Source organism: Opisthocomus hoazin, chromosome 1 (assembly GCF_030867145.1).
Source record: "Opisthocomus hoazin isolate bOpiHoa1 chromosome 1, bOpiHoa1.hap1, whole genome shotgun sequence".
In the NCBI taxonomy this organism is placed as follows: Eukaryota; Metazoa; Chordata; class Aves; order Opisthocomiformes; family Opisthocomidae; genus Opisthocomus; species Opisthocomus hoazin.
Genome location: NC_134414.1, coordinates 72,075,559 through 72,088,579, shown reverse-complemented (window position 1 = coordinate 72,088,579; position 13,021 = coordinate 72,075,559). Strand labels below are relative to the sequence as shown.

General features: G+C 43.9%; 1 protein-coding gene across 3 annotated transcripts in view; it reads right to left on the bottom strand.

Annotated features, from left to right (window-relative positions):
- Nucleotides 1-13,021, bottom strand: part of TMEM255B (transmembrane protein 255B) — a 78,188-nt gene that overhangs the window by 38,192 nt on the left and 26,975 nt on the right. For 2 of the 3 annotated variants that reach the window (XM_075425401.1, XM_075425412.1), the window contains one exon: nt 8,477-8,566. The exons of the other annotated variant lie outside the window; for it this stretch is intronic. In XM_075425401.1, the coding sequence (XP_075281516.1) occupies nt 8,477-8,566 (90 nt within the window). The remainder of the gene's footprint in view (nt 1-8,476; nt 8,567-13,021) is intronic. 3 annotated transcript variants of the gene reach the window in all.

The following is a 13,021-nucleotide window of genomic DNA, read 5'->3' as shown; positions in this document are numbered from 1 at the left end:
GCACTCAACTCCCTGATCTGGTTTCTGCAGCACAGAGAGGTACAATGCAAAACACCCCCGATCAAAATCCTTTGGCTGAGCTGAAGGAACCAAAACCCACACCCACGCACGTTATTTTTTGCCGGGGCTGGATGGGACTGCAGTTTTATAATGTAGTTTTTCACCAGATGGGGGCTGCCATATTGATATTACTTAGTACAGCAGCTTTTGAGCTCTGCCAATCAGAGCTCAATTCGCATCAGCATCCCCCATATGAAAGACTCCATGTTCACACTGCCATGTCTCTATGCTTCCTGGGAAGTCAGTTTACATAATGCCACTCTTACTAAACAGTATTTTGAGTTAACATACATAAAGAGAAGACAAATATTATAAGTTCAGTTTCTAAACTCCCAAATCTGTAGGTAATTACCCAGCTGATATGCTTCAGCAGTTCACATGCTGCACTGGAACAACATGGATGAAGATTCCATGTTAGGGATAAGTGTTTTAGTGTCCTCCAGTTCAGCTACAGGTTCATTTCAGGGCTCAGTGCCTAATGATATGTTCCATTTTAATTAATTCCTTAAGCCAGTGATATCAAGAGGAAGAAACTAGATAGCTTGTAAACGAAATTAAATCAAGGTGACACAAAGCAGTTTTGCAGAAGAGGAGAGGAATCCAAGGCTCAACTTCACACTGCCTGGTTTGATGCACATTGTAGATCTCATGACAGACAAGCGACTCTGTCTTTCCACAGCACCCTCCTTTTCCTTATACATAGACCCCTCTAACATCTACATGAGTTTTGGTAACTTCAGTCATCAACGCAAAGCTGGCACATAAAGTCAGAAAGAGCGCAAAATGGGAGCCTAGGATGGGAGCCTGACTCTTTTTCTGTTCAAATTCTTGCACAGCTGAAGTGCTGAGAACAGCTTGTGAGAATATGCTATTGTAAATCAGAATCTAACATGTTGTCTTTGCTTTTAGGCAGGACAGGAATTTGAACCTTTGCTTGAAGTGAGTGATGTCATGACTAAGGCACCAAGAAGCCTCTCCTCTACATACATGCAGTCATATTAAAAGGCTTCATCTGGGCAGGATCACTTATCATGTGTATATACAATACAAGATTTCAAAGCCGCTGCAACACATTTTTATCCCAGAGGCACTGCAGTTGGGATATAGTCTCCTTCAGAACAACTGTTGTTAACCAAATTATCCTACATCATGAAAAACCTACAGATGGTCTCTTAAACCTCTGCCATTTCACTACTATGATCCAAGACTGTCTCCTGCAAGCATAACAAAGTCCCCAGATGTCCATAAACAAAGCAACCACTTGTGTTTGTGCTTTCTAGTGAAGATGACCAAACCCCCATGGATCTTGGGCAGGATAATGTTATGGATACATGGATTTTATCCTTTTTCTGGACCAGTTTTCCCAATATCTCACATTCCACCACTTTCTCAGTTTCTTATTTGTGAAGACTTAAGAAAATTCTTAAATAGATTAGGGTCTGTCTGTATAAAAATAGAGGTCTGAAATGCAAACCAACAGAGCAAGATGCTCTTCTCCTCAGGCTCCTCAGGAAATCCTCTGATTTCCCTTAGCACAGTCCATTTCAGGTTTCAGTTCCTAATACAGTACCTTATCATCGTGTTTTCTCAAATTGCTAGTAATAAGTAATGAAGTGAGCAATGTTGGCTACCTGTAAAAGCTAACGTGAAGTGCATCTGATTATTCTGCCAATTTGTCACTTCACCATTCACAATCAGAAGTTGTAAGCAGCTTATAATTTTTTGAAGGGTCACCATCCATTACACTATCCAAGCATTCATTCAAAGATGTGTCCATTCAATCCACCCAGACAAAAAACACAGAGGCTGCTTTTAGGAGGCCCCTGAAATAATGACTACTTCAGAGGAACCCTGGAAGCGCTTCTAAGATGCTTTAGTTACACAGCCCTTGGAGATGAGCTTTTCACAGGACCTTACAGCTCTCCACGTCACAGGAACCCAGCTCCAAGCACAAGGGGACAGGACAGTGTGTATGCGCAGCGGTTCTGATCCCTTGATTTATGCTTTCCCTTCATTGCACCACATAAAATCACAGAATCACAGAATCACAGAATAGTAGGGGTTGGAAGGGACCTCTGTGGGTCATCTAGTCCAACCCCACTGCCGAAGCAGGGTCACCTACAGTAGGCTGCACAGGATCTTGTCCAGGCGGGTCTTGAATATCTCCAGAGAAGGAGACTCCACAACCTTCCTGGGCAGCCTGTTCCAGTGCTCCGTCACCCTCAGAGGGAAGAAGTTCTTCCTCATGTTCAGACGGAACTTCCTGTGCCTCAGTTTGTGCCCATTGCCCCTTGTCCTGTCACTGGGCACCACTGAAAAGAGCTTGGCCCCATCCTCCTGACACCCACCCTTCAGATATTTGTAGGCATTTATAAGGTCCCCTCGCAGCCTTCTCTTCTTCAGGCTGAACAGACTCTCTTAAAAACCATTTCCTTCTAAAGCAAAATCATGCCTGACCATAAACTGCATTAAAACAGAACTTCAGCTAAGAGGATGTAGCAGTAATTAATGAAAAGGTATGTAAGGGTCATTATCACAGTCTTCAACTTTATAAACATAGGAAATTCAGCCCTGTTCATGCGTAAAAGAAAGCCAAAAATGGTAATGAAATGGCAATTAATAGAGCATCCAAACCTTTTTATTCTTTTTTGTTGGTGACAGAAATTTAGAAGAAGAATCTGGTGCATCTTTAAAAATAGTTGAACCTGAATCTGAATTGTCTGACAGTATTCTGTCAGTTTTTGTGCAGCATCAATGCAAAATTCTGCATCTGAGCTCGAACAACCCCAGGCAACAGTTCAAGCTCATTAGGTAGCAGCTTGGCAAAGAAAAAAAAATGGATGTGTTTGTGGACACGTCGAACATATGTTAGCAGGGTGCTTTTGCAAAAGTGATGGGGTACTGCGTACTGGGCGGCATTAGCAAACCATCACCAGCAGGCCGGGGGAAGTGATTATTCCTTTTTGCTGAACACTTTTGAGGCCACATCTCAGTATGGTGTCCAATTTTAATCCCTCTCCAATATAAGCAAGACCTTGACAAATTACAGTGCAACCAGTGGAGGGCCAATAAGTGATCAGAAGACTGAAGGACAGGATGTACCAGTTTGGGTTGAAGGAACCAGGCTTGTTCAGTGAGGAGAAAGGAAGGCTTTGGGGCATATTTATTGCTATACTGAACTACCTGAAGAATTGTTATAGAGAATACAAAGCCCAAGTGGTGCATAGAGAAAGGATAATGGCAACAGTCCCAAGCTGCAATTTCACTGCTGTGTCTTCCGATGTTCTCATTGGTGTTATCCCAAGCTCTTCAGCTCTGCTTTTTCTTTTTAGTGGATCCCCTCTAATAAAACTGTCTGGATGTGGGCTGTGAATTCCATTCAACAAGATCAAAAGGTAGTTCTTATAGTCATAGAATCAGAATAGAATCATAGAATATCTTGGGTTGGAAGCAGCCTTTAAAGCCCATCTAGTTCAACTCCCCTGCAATGAGCAGTGACATCTTCAACTCGATCAAGTTGCTCAGAGCCCTGTCCAGCCTGGCCTTGAATGCTTCCAGGGATGGGGCATCTACCACCTCTCTGGGCAACCCGTTCGAGTATTTCACCACCCTCATTGTGAAAAATCTCTTCCTTATATCCAGTCTAAAATCTACCCTCTTTCAGTTTAAAACCATTACCCCTTGTTCGATTGCAACAGGCCCTGCTAAGAAGTTTGTCCCCTTCTTTCTTGTAAGCCCCCTTTAAGTATTGAAAGGCTGCAATAAGGCCTCCACAGAGCCTTCTCTTCTTGAGGCTGAGCCCCAACTCTCCCAGCCTTTCCTTACAGGAGAGGTTACTCCATCCCTCTGATCACCTTTGTGGCCTCCTCTGGACCCGCTCCAACAGCTCCATGTCTTTCCTGTGCTGGGGGCTCCAGAGCTGGATGCAGAACTCCAGGTGGGGTCTCACCAGAGCGGAGCAGAGGGGCAGAATCCCCTCCCTTGACCTGCTGGCCACACTGCTTTTGATGCAGCTCAGGATATGGTTGGCCTTCTGGGCTACGAGTGCACATTGCTGGCTCATGTCCAGCTTTTCATCCACCAGTAGCCCCAAGTCCTTCTTGGTAGGGCTGTTCTCAATCCCTCCATCCCCCAGCCTGTATTGACAGCGGGAGTTGGCCCCACCCAGGTACAGGACTTGGCTTTGTCAAGCAGAGAGGACTTCCTCTTGCCTGAGCCCTTGGTTTCTCCTAGAACTTTCAGACATGTCTGAGTCTCTTTTATTCCATGCTTCCGGAAAATGTGACTGGCCATGTGTCAGTGCCGATGTTCCCAGCTGAGCATGTGAAAAGACGATACAAAACATTTGTCTCCACAGCTTAAAATATCCGCCCATGCTTTTGCTACCTGTCATCTTCCTAACCTTCTCAGGAAGCTCTTGCAGGCAAATTCCTCATTTCATAACTATATTTCTTGCTGCTGGCTATTTTACTTTCCGCCTGGGGGCTAACTGCAAAGCTAAGGATCATGTGGTGATGGTCAAGGCTTGCAGTCATGAGTAGGAGGGCAACAGGCACTGCAGAGAATGTGTACATGGGGTGGGACAGGGGGTCTCCCTGTGTGGTGAGAGGAGGCTGTTGAATGATCTGCATTAGCTGTTGCACAGCTGGGCTATTCTCATCTGCTAAATAACAAAATGTCTCAAGCAAACATGAATGCAGATAAGAGATTTCTGTGATCACTATACTTTTCTGAAACAACATCACTGCACGTTAATTCCAGCTTTGATTTGATTAATTTGATTCTGGCTTTTTCTTTTATTTAGGTGAAAAGTGCAGCTGTAGGGACCAATGGTGAAATCAACTTTACATAGGAAATTACATCTGCATTACTTTTTAAATAAGCTACTGCTATTTTAAATCAAGCTACTTTTCCTTCAGTGTTCTTAACTTTATAAGTAAGTGCTGTGCTCCAGAGCTTTCTATTAAGCAATGTGTTTTAAAATGAGTCTTAAAAAATTTAAGTATCTCTTTTCTGAAATACATCCCTTTCCTGGAAGAATTTTTATCAATTTTATGCCTTCCTGGAAAGAAAATAAAACAGAGATAGTATTATATTATTCTATCCACAGTTTTACAAGAGCAGGTAATCTTCTTCATTCCACAGCAGGCACGCGCTAAGAAAAATGTGTAATAATGTGATTTGTCCTCTTCACATCCCTCCCAACTCAAATGAGGTTAAAAATAAAATGAAAAACCGGAAATTATTTCTTATTCCAAATTGATGTGAAGGATGTTGTATTTTTGTCTGTCGGTCTGAAGCCTGCTTGGTTTCACCTAGTACTTCTCCCTCCAGGAGAAAAGGGACCTGGAGCCTTGGTATCAGCACCCTCATACCAGAGACAGAAAAGTGAACGCTGCCCAAATCCTCCTCATGAAAAATTAATGGCTTTAGTGTAGACCTGGGCACCTGCTCTGACATGCCAGGAGTTTGTCCTTAGTCTGAACGGAGGACAGATTAGTCTGATTCTCCAGCAGTTATCCCCAAAAGGCAGTGGTCAAAGCAGCAACAGCACAACACAGGTCTGAAAATGGCTGATACTGGCGTGTGGGGAATGGACCAAAGGTGGTGTTACTGCTCTCCCTGAAGGAAATTAGCTGTGACACAAAGGGGACATAACGCAGTGGCAAGGATACCATAGTCTGCATGACACACCTGCTTTTGATAAGGTTCCCGTAAATCAAATTGCAAGTGTACTCACACTACCACCCCTACAGATATCCCTAGGAGTGTTAAGAGAAATTAGGTGAAGCACACCTTTATTTTACCTGATCCTAGTAAGCTCCTTAATACACAGAGCAGGTGAATGAGATGAAGTGAGTGTGACCATGTTATCAGGCAAATTAGTTTTCCAACAAACAGTGCTACTAAATATTTCTTTGTTCTGTAATATGTGAAGGAGATCAGGAGAGACAGATACGAATAACAAAGCGTAAACAGCTGGAAATGGATTTCCATGAAGCATGCCACGCCATGACTGAGGCAGGTTCGTGCCATTGGGCTGTACATCTCCAGCACTCAGTGGGAGGGCTGGGGGGTGACCAGCCCCTTCCAGGCTCCAGCCCTGCACAGGTGATGCAGGCATACCCAGTCCCAGACTTAACCGGGTACAGAACTGCACTCAAGATCATAAGATGATTTCTTCTTGGGTGAGTGCAATGACTTTGTGCCTTGGTGCTCTCCTGCAACAACTCGCTGGCCCACTTTCTGCTCAGAGAGCACTGCAATGAACTGAATCACTTTTAGTTCATAATGACGCACCAAGGGCATGCCATGACAGCAAGCAGTGCCACACAGCTATTTATGCTACAATAAAGAGGAGGTGAATATAAACTCTGCATATTACATATGAGATGCTGTTTCTTCAGATGGAAGGATACAACAATACCTGAATATGATATTGCTGTTTCATTTAGATAGGAGGCAGTGTCGTTTCTAGAACAGTGAAGTAACGTATGCGAAAGGAACTTAAAGCCAAAAGAGTGCAAACTGACAAAGGAAACACCCAGAAAGATGACAGGGGTGATGCCTGTTTCTGTGTTTGAGATGGAGCACACACACACTGTCCTTTGACACAGCAGCTCGCCTCAGGGGAGGTGACACCTTGCCCGGCCTCAGCAGTGGCGGGCTGCGGCTGCGTGGCTGCATTGCAGTTACAAGGTGTCAGGCTGTACGAGTGTCCTCTGAACACTCCCTAACGATCACATCGAAGCAGGACAAAAATAAGTCTGGTTCCTGGGAAATCAGGAGACCGGTCCAATATTTGAATAAGTGGTAATCATTTTCTGGGGCACAACTACTGAACTTTCGGGAGCAGGAAACCTAAACAGGAATCTGCTCCCCTCCTCTTTCAAGCAGAGAAGGCTTGGAGAGGCTTCCCGGGCTTACACTAATCAGAGACAACATTATACCAGGTGTCATCCAGAGCAACAGCAAGGCGAATCCGAGTAAAAGCAGGCTGCTTCAGCATTTGGCAGAGTCTGGTTAGGACAAAACATGATTACAATCCGGAGTGTTTATTCATGCTCAAATTGCACAACTCGGTTGTTTATACCAATAGATGTCTCCTTCCTTGTGCAATGCACGTGAGGTTCTGAAGCCCACGTTTGGTTTAAAGTCCTCTTCAACAACAGTAGAAAAGAAACCAGTTTACAGCTTTGTGCTCCAAGTGATCCAAAGCCTAATCATTCTGATGCACTTGCTAACAGAACATGAGGTAGAGTTCTACTGATGCCAGTGGTGTTATGCTGCCCCTCAATGAACAGAAGCAGCAAGATGAACAGGCCCATGATATTTCATACCAGTGAGGGGATCATATACCGTTATACTTGCTGTATTATGTAGCACACTACATTTGAGTTCTACTGTCTGTTAAAACACATAACTAATTATTTCCTGATGCTTCTGCAAATCAAAGTTTTTTTAAAAGATTACATTGATTTTTAGGTATTCTATCACAAAAGACAGAACAGCAAACAACATATATCTAACATGCAAGCTGGCATATTCATATGACCCCACAACCCCGTCTCTCTTGTTCTTCTATTGATCCTTTTTGTCTAATATTTTCATTTGAATTCCATGAGCCAAAATAAAGAAACTTTGTTCTAAGTTTGTCTAGTGCTTACACAAGAAGGTCGTGAGAAAGACTCCTACGCACTCATAGACAGTAATGCCCTACTAGTAATACTACTGCAACTGCAGTACAACGAATGCCTATAAATGTCCTTTTGAGGCAGAGATGGCAATACGTTTGGGAGATGGAGGAGGACTGCATTTTGAAGACACACTGGAAATACTAGTCGCTCTGGTTAAATGACCCACCCTTTGATGGCAGGCAGATGGTGAATTTGGGGTTGTTTGTCACTCAGTAGGTTCCCCTTTCACACCACCTCTAACCAAAGCCTGCCACTTCTTCTGCTGTCTTTGCTCCAACTAAATGTTCCCTTTGGGCTGTTGCAATCCACTTCCCCCTACCGATCCCATGGGGACTTGTGGTGCTCATCACCGCCCGGTGCATTCCAAATCCTGACCGTGCCCACTAAGCCTTTTTGCAAAATGAAACAAATGCTGGCGGTGGCTGAAGTGTCTTCCCTTTCCTAAGCAGGTATGTATTTTAGCGTGCCTGTCATTACATCATTTTACATCACCTCTGTATTTGGAACTCCCTGAGAGATGAATAAGCAGTTGGCACCATCTCTGGGTACTGGCATGATGGGCTTTCCTGTCAATTTTTTGCCAAAAGACATTTCTCCAACAAGGAGAACGATCAAAAAACCTAATATACTGCTAGACATAAACTAAAAGAAAATGCTTTCCTTCTAGAAATGACATAAGTAATCAAAAATGAAAGATGACAGAAAATCACTGTACTTACTATGTGTCGTGCTGCAAACACTCCATCAACTATCGCACAGCAGAACGCTGCTACCACGCCAAAGCTGATAAATACGATGGAGGCTACTAACTGAGAAGAGAAAAACAGATTGAGTAATGTTTTCAATATAATTCATTAAGTAAAACAATTACACTAATTTTTCTAGTATTCTTAAATGATGTTTCCCCCTGCTGTAATTCACTTTACATCAGTGTGGCAGGATGCCAGTCACGCACCAGAAAAAAGGCAGAAATTCTTGATGCTGAGTTGACATACCATCAAGTCTGCTAGAAAAGCTTAAATCTTTCTAGAGAAAATTAGGTCAGCTGTAAGAGTTATTAAAATCAGTGGTGATTTCTTCTAAATCAACTTATTTAATAAAACAGCAGTGGTGTCGACACTGAGCATGGCAAAAAACCACGTCCCTGTTGGCTCACATCAATCTCTAGAGCTTTACTACAGTGGTAGCAGTTCACACATACAGATAAAGACATTGCAGTAAGTTAGTAACTAGCCCGTGAACTCTCAGAAAGCTTTTATCATCCCAAATAGCTTAGGATAATTTCTTCCAAAACAAAGTCAGAGATTCATAGGACTGGTACCTCTGGAAGGGCTGGGGTGTGCTGGCTTGGCCCCTGCCCTTGCTGGGGCTCCCAGCCAGACCCTCACTCTCGGAGGTGGCACGGCAGAGCACAGCAGAGCTCAGTACATGTCCCAGCCACAGCGCAGACAGCGCACTGCCTTTGTTAGCCTACCAGCCACCAATTCAGACCTCATTCTACCTCCCAAGCTGCTTCACTCATTCAGCATTATTAATTCTTTACCAACAGGACTGCGGATGGCGCGACGCTCGAGCACTGCTCTAGCACAAGTGGTGGTGGCACAGAGGGCTCGGGGCAAGAGGCTGCACAGGTTGGGCATGCTGAGCCCCTGCTAGCCGTGTTCACTCTGTCTTCAAGGATGACTACAGCTGCAGCTCTATCAGCAACTGTAGGGCTCGCATAACCCCAGATATGGCAAGCTTACTGCCCAATTCGCTCTGAGGAGAGTAACAGGACTCGGAAAGGCCGAGCACTGGTATGCGCCTCAGTCAAGAGACACTCTCTGTGTTAGCACACACTCTTGAGACAGCACCGGCTTGTTTTGAGGGCATGTCTGAAATATGTAGTGCTGTAAGCAAGGAGAGATGAAATGAGTCCTGGAAGAGAAACCCTGTGTATGCCTGGCAAGGCGCTCCCCTTGGGCTCATTAGCCCCAATGCCATCAGATGAGGGAGACATGCTGTCACTCCTTCCTCCTTCAGATTAGAGGGTTTTGTGGCTTTGAGGACTCTGCACCTTGAGTCTGGATGAGTGGGTATCTGCAGGATATAAGGTGAACCTAACATGGACTCTATCGACATGAGCCGGCAATGTGCACTGGCAGCCCAGAGGGCCAACCACGTCCTGGGCTGCATCAGGAGAAGCGTGGCCAGCAGGTCGAGAGAGGTGATTCTGCCCCTCTACTCTGCTCTGGTGAGACCTCACCTGGAGTACTGCATTCAGCTCTGGAGCCCTCAGCACAAGAAGGACATGGAACTGTTGGAGCGGGTCCAAAGGAGGGCTACAAAAATGATCCGAGGGCTGGAGCACCTCTCCTATGAGGACAGGCTGAGAGAGTTGGGCTTGTTCAGCCTGCAGAAGAGAAGGCTGCGGGGAGATCTGATTGCAGCATTTCAGTACTTAAAGAGAGCCTATAGGAAAGATGGGGACAATCTTTTTAGTAGAGACAGCAGTGACAGGACGAGGGGTAATGGTTTTAAACTAAAACAGGGTAGGTTTAGGCTGGATATAAGGAAGAAATTCTTTACAATGAGGGTTGTGAAACACTGGAACAGGTTGCCCAGAGAGGTAGTGGAGGCCCCATCCCTGGAAACATTCAAGACCAGGTTGGACAGGGCTCTGAGCAACCTGATCTAGTTAGTGGTGTCCCTCCTCGCTGCAGGGGGGTTGGACTAGATGACCTCTAGGGGTCTCTTCCAACCCAAAACTTTCTATGATTCCATGATTTAATGTACACCTCTCACGCAAAGTCACAAGGGGAACCCTCTGAAATGTCCTAGATGATAGGTTAATGTAAAACAGTACTAAGTTATGGTTAATAGCTGCAACAGATTAAAAAATTCCCCTGAAAACTGACAGAACAGTGTCCTTAATTGATAGAGGACATGGACCAGGGTTTCAGTTAAGAATCTGGAATCTTTTTGTTATTTACTACTCATTAATTGCTCCTTCACAATATGTATTTTAGAAATGCCCAGGTATAGATTACCAAAATTACACCCACACAGTTCATATATCCCTTTCGCCTGTACAAAATCCATATCTGCATTACCTAAAAAATTTGTAAGGCATCATGAACCCACTTGAAAAATGGACTCTTTAGTTTATGTTAGGCAAACAACAGTACAATGTCAATAGTATCAACAGGAGACATAGCATTGGTGACTTCCTCAAAAAAATTTATATTGGGCAAGTAAGGAGTTACAGCCATATAAGCCCATAGCACTGGGCACATGGGTCAAAGCAATATCAAGCATTTGGAAATACGAGGTCCCAATGAATCAGCAAAAAGTACAACATAAAAATCAGAAGAATCACAGCTTTCAAACGTTTTCTTGTACATTCTTCTAATCTCTCATTAGCTCGTGGCTCTTAGATGACATAATGAGAGGTGAGCCAGCACTGCCACAGTGATTGCTGTATAATTGGAACCTTCAGCGTGGGGAGGAAAGGGACTGAGGCTGATGGTGCCGGCTGATCTTGGGAACCTCCTGCACCCCCCCTGCTCCATCCTGTTGTAAGGAGGCAAAAACCCTATGAAAGCACTGTTGGCTGCATCACCCTTCAACATCCGCTATCCCTTGGCTCTCCAGTATGGCGAGTCATGTCTCACGAATCTGGTTGTCTAAAGATCTTGGCATGCAACTCAGCCGATCCAGAAGGCTGTGGGCTCCTTGTAGAGAACTATTATCACTGCAGATCAGTGGGCTGCGCTGCCCTGTGGCAGCTGCATTTGCTCCAGACCCTGATCTCTTTATCTGAAAAAGCAGCAGTGTTTAAAAGTTCAGATTAAGTCATTATTGTCTGATACCTCTATCTTGTTTTTCAAGTCATAGCAGTCAATCAAGTAATTAGTGGGCTTAGCCAGGTGTTTCCAAATTGCCTGAGCTCAGGATGAATTTACTAGAAGCTGACCTCAAGGTGGCTTTTCATTTCACACATGAGCAACTTATTGATGATCTACAATCCCCAAACCAACATTTTCCACTCATAGAGATAGCTCGAATCACCTAACGAGTACGCTGGCCTTCCAGTTTCACCATATAGCTGTAAGAGACAGCATATAAAGGTGCACAGCAAATTGTAGTACAGACAGGAGCTATGGAGTTGTCTTTGCACTCCTCAGTCGTGTCGGTGAGCATCTACCCATTCAAGGAGTTGTGTGCAAGTCACCGGTTGCCAGCCAGCGACTGCTGTTCTTATCCACGCCTACTAGCAACTACTTCAGTGAGTGGTCCCTTTGAAATGAAGAGGAACATTTCTTCACTGAAGTAATATTTGTTACAACGCCAAAGTGGCAGAATGTGATACTCAGGGGTTCTTACGACTTAAAATTACTTCTATATGTATGAGAATGATAAAAGAAGTAATAATACAAGAAGAACACAAAGAAATCCTTAAAATAAAGTTACAGATTTATATTTTGTCTCAAACCTCCCATTGCTTATTGAGAATGTGAGAAACACATAAACATAGTACAAATTACTTCTAAAAATTGCAGCCAAGACAGCCAAATGAAGAGCTGCTGTAAATTCAAAAGCTAATTTTCCTGAGTGGTTGGTGATTGCTGGAGTTGTGAGCTCACAAGCCTAGCACTGTCATGAAAGAAAAGCAGTGCAGTTCATTTAAACAGAGACAATTTTTCTTGATGGGTAAAAGAAATAGCACTTTTAAAAAAATTAATACTGATCCATCACGTTCTCATCTCCATTTTTAACTCCAGTATGTTTTGTCAGGAAAACTATTAATTACTTACAACAATATATTTTAACAGTTATTTAAGAAACAGTTTTGCTCTCGCTGTTCCATTGCTGTGCAGCCAGGCTTCTCCACAGCTGTTACTATCAGAACACGTTTACTCCCGGTTCTGATACAGAATACAGTAATTTGGTTATTTACAAGGGAACCATGAAGCCACTTATTAAACGCTGAAAACTGTACTATGGGGGCGTAACAATCAAACCCAAAAGCCAGACGTTTAACAGAGGTGTTCTAACAAAAGGGAGAGCAAAATAGCACTTGGAATGAGGGACTTTAGCACACAGTATTAACTGAAGAGTTGTTATCTATCTTCTGTCCTGTCACAGAAATATGAAGACACTCAAAAATGCAAAACTTGTGAAAGGCTGGACTGCTGAATTCTTGCTTGCTGCCTTCTTTCAGAAAAGGCATGCACTTTCTTGCGGAATTCACCTGTCTTGGACAACCTCTCGCCCTGCAGCAG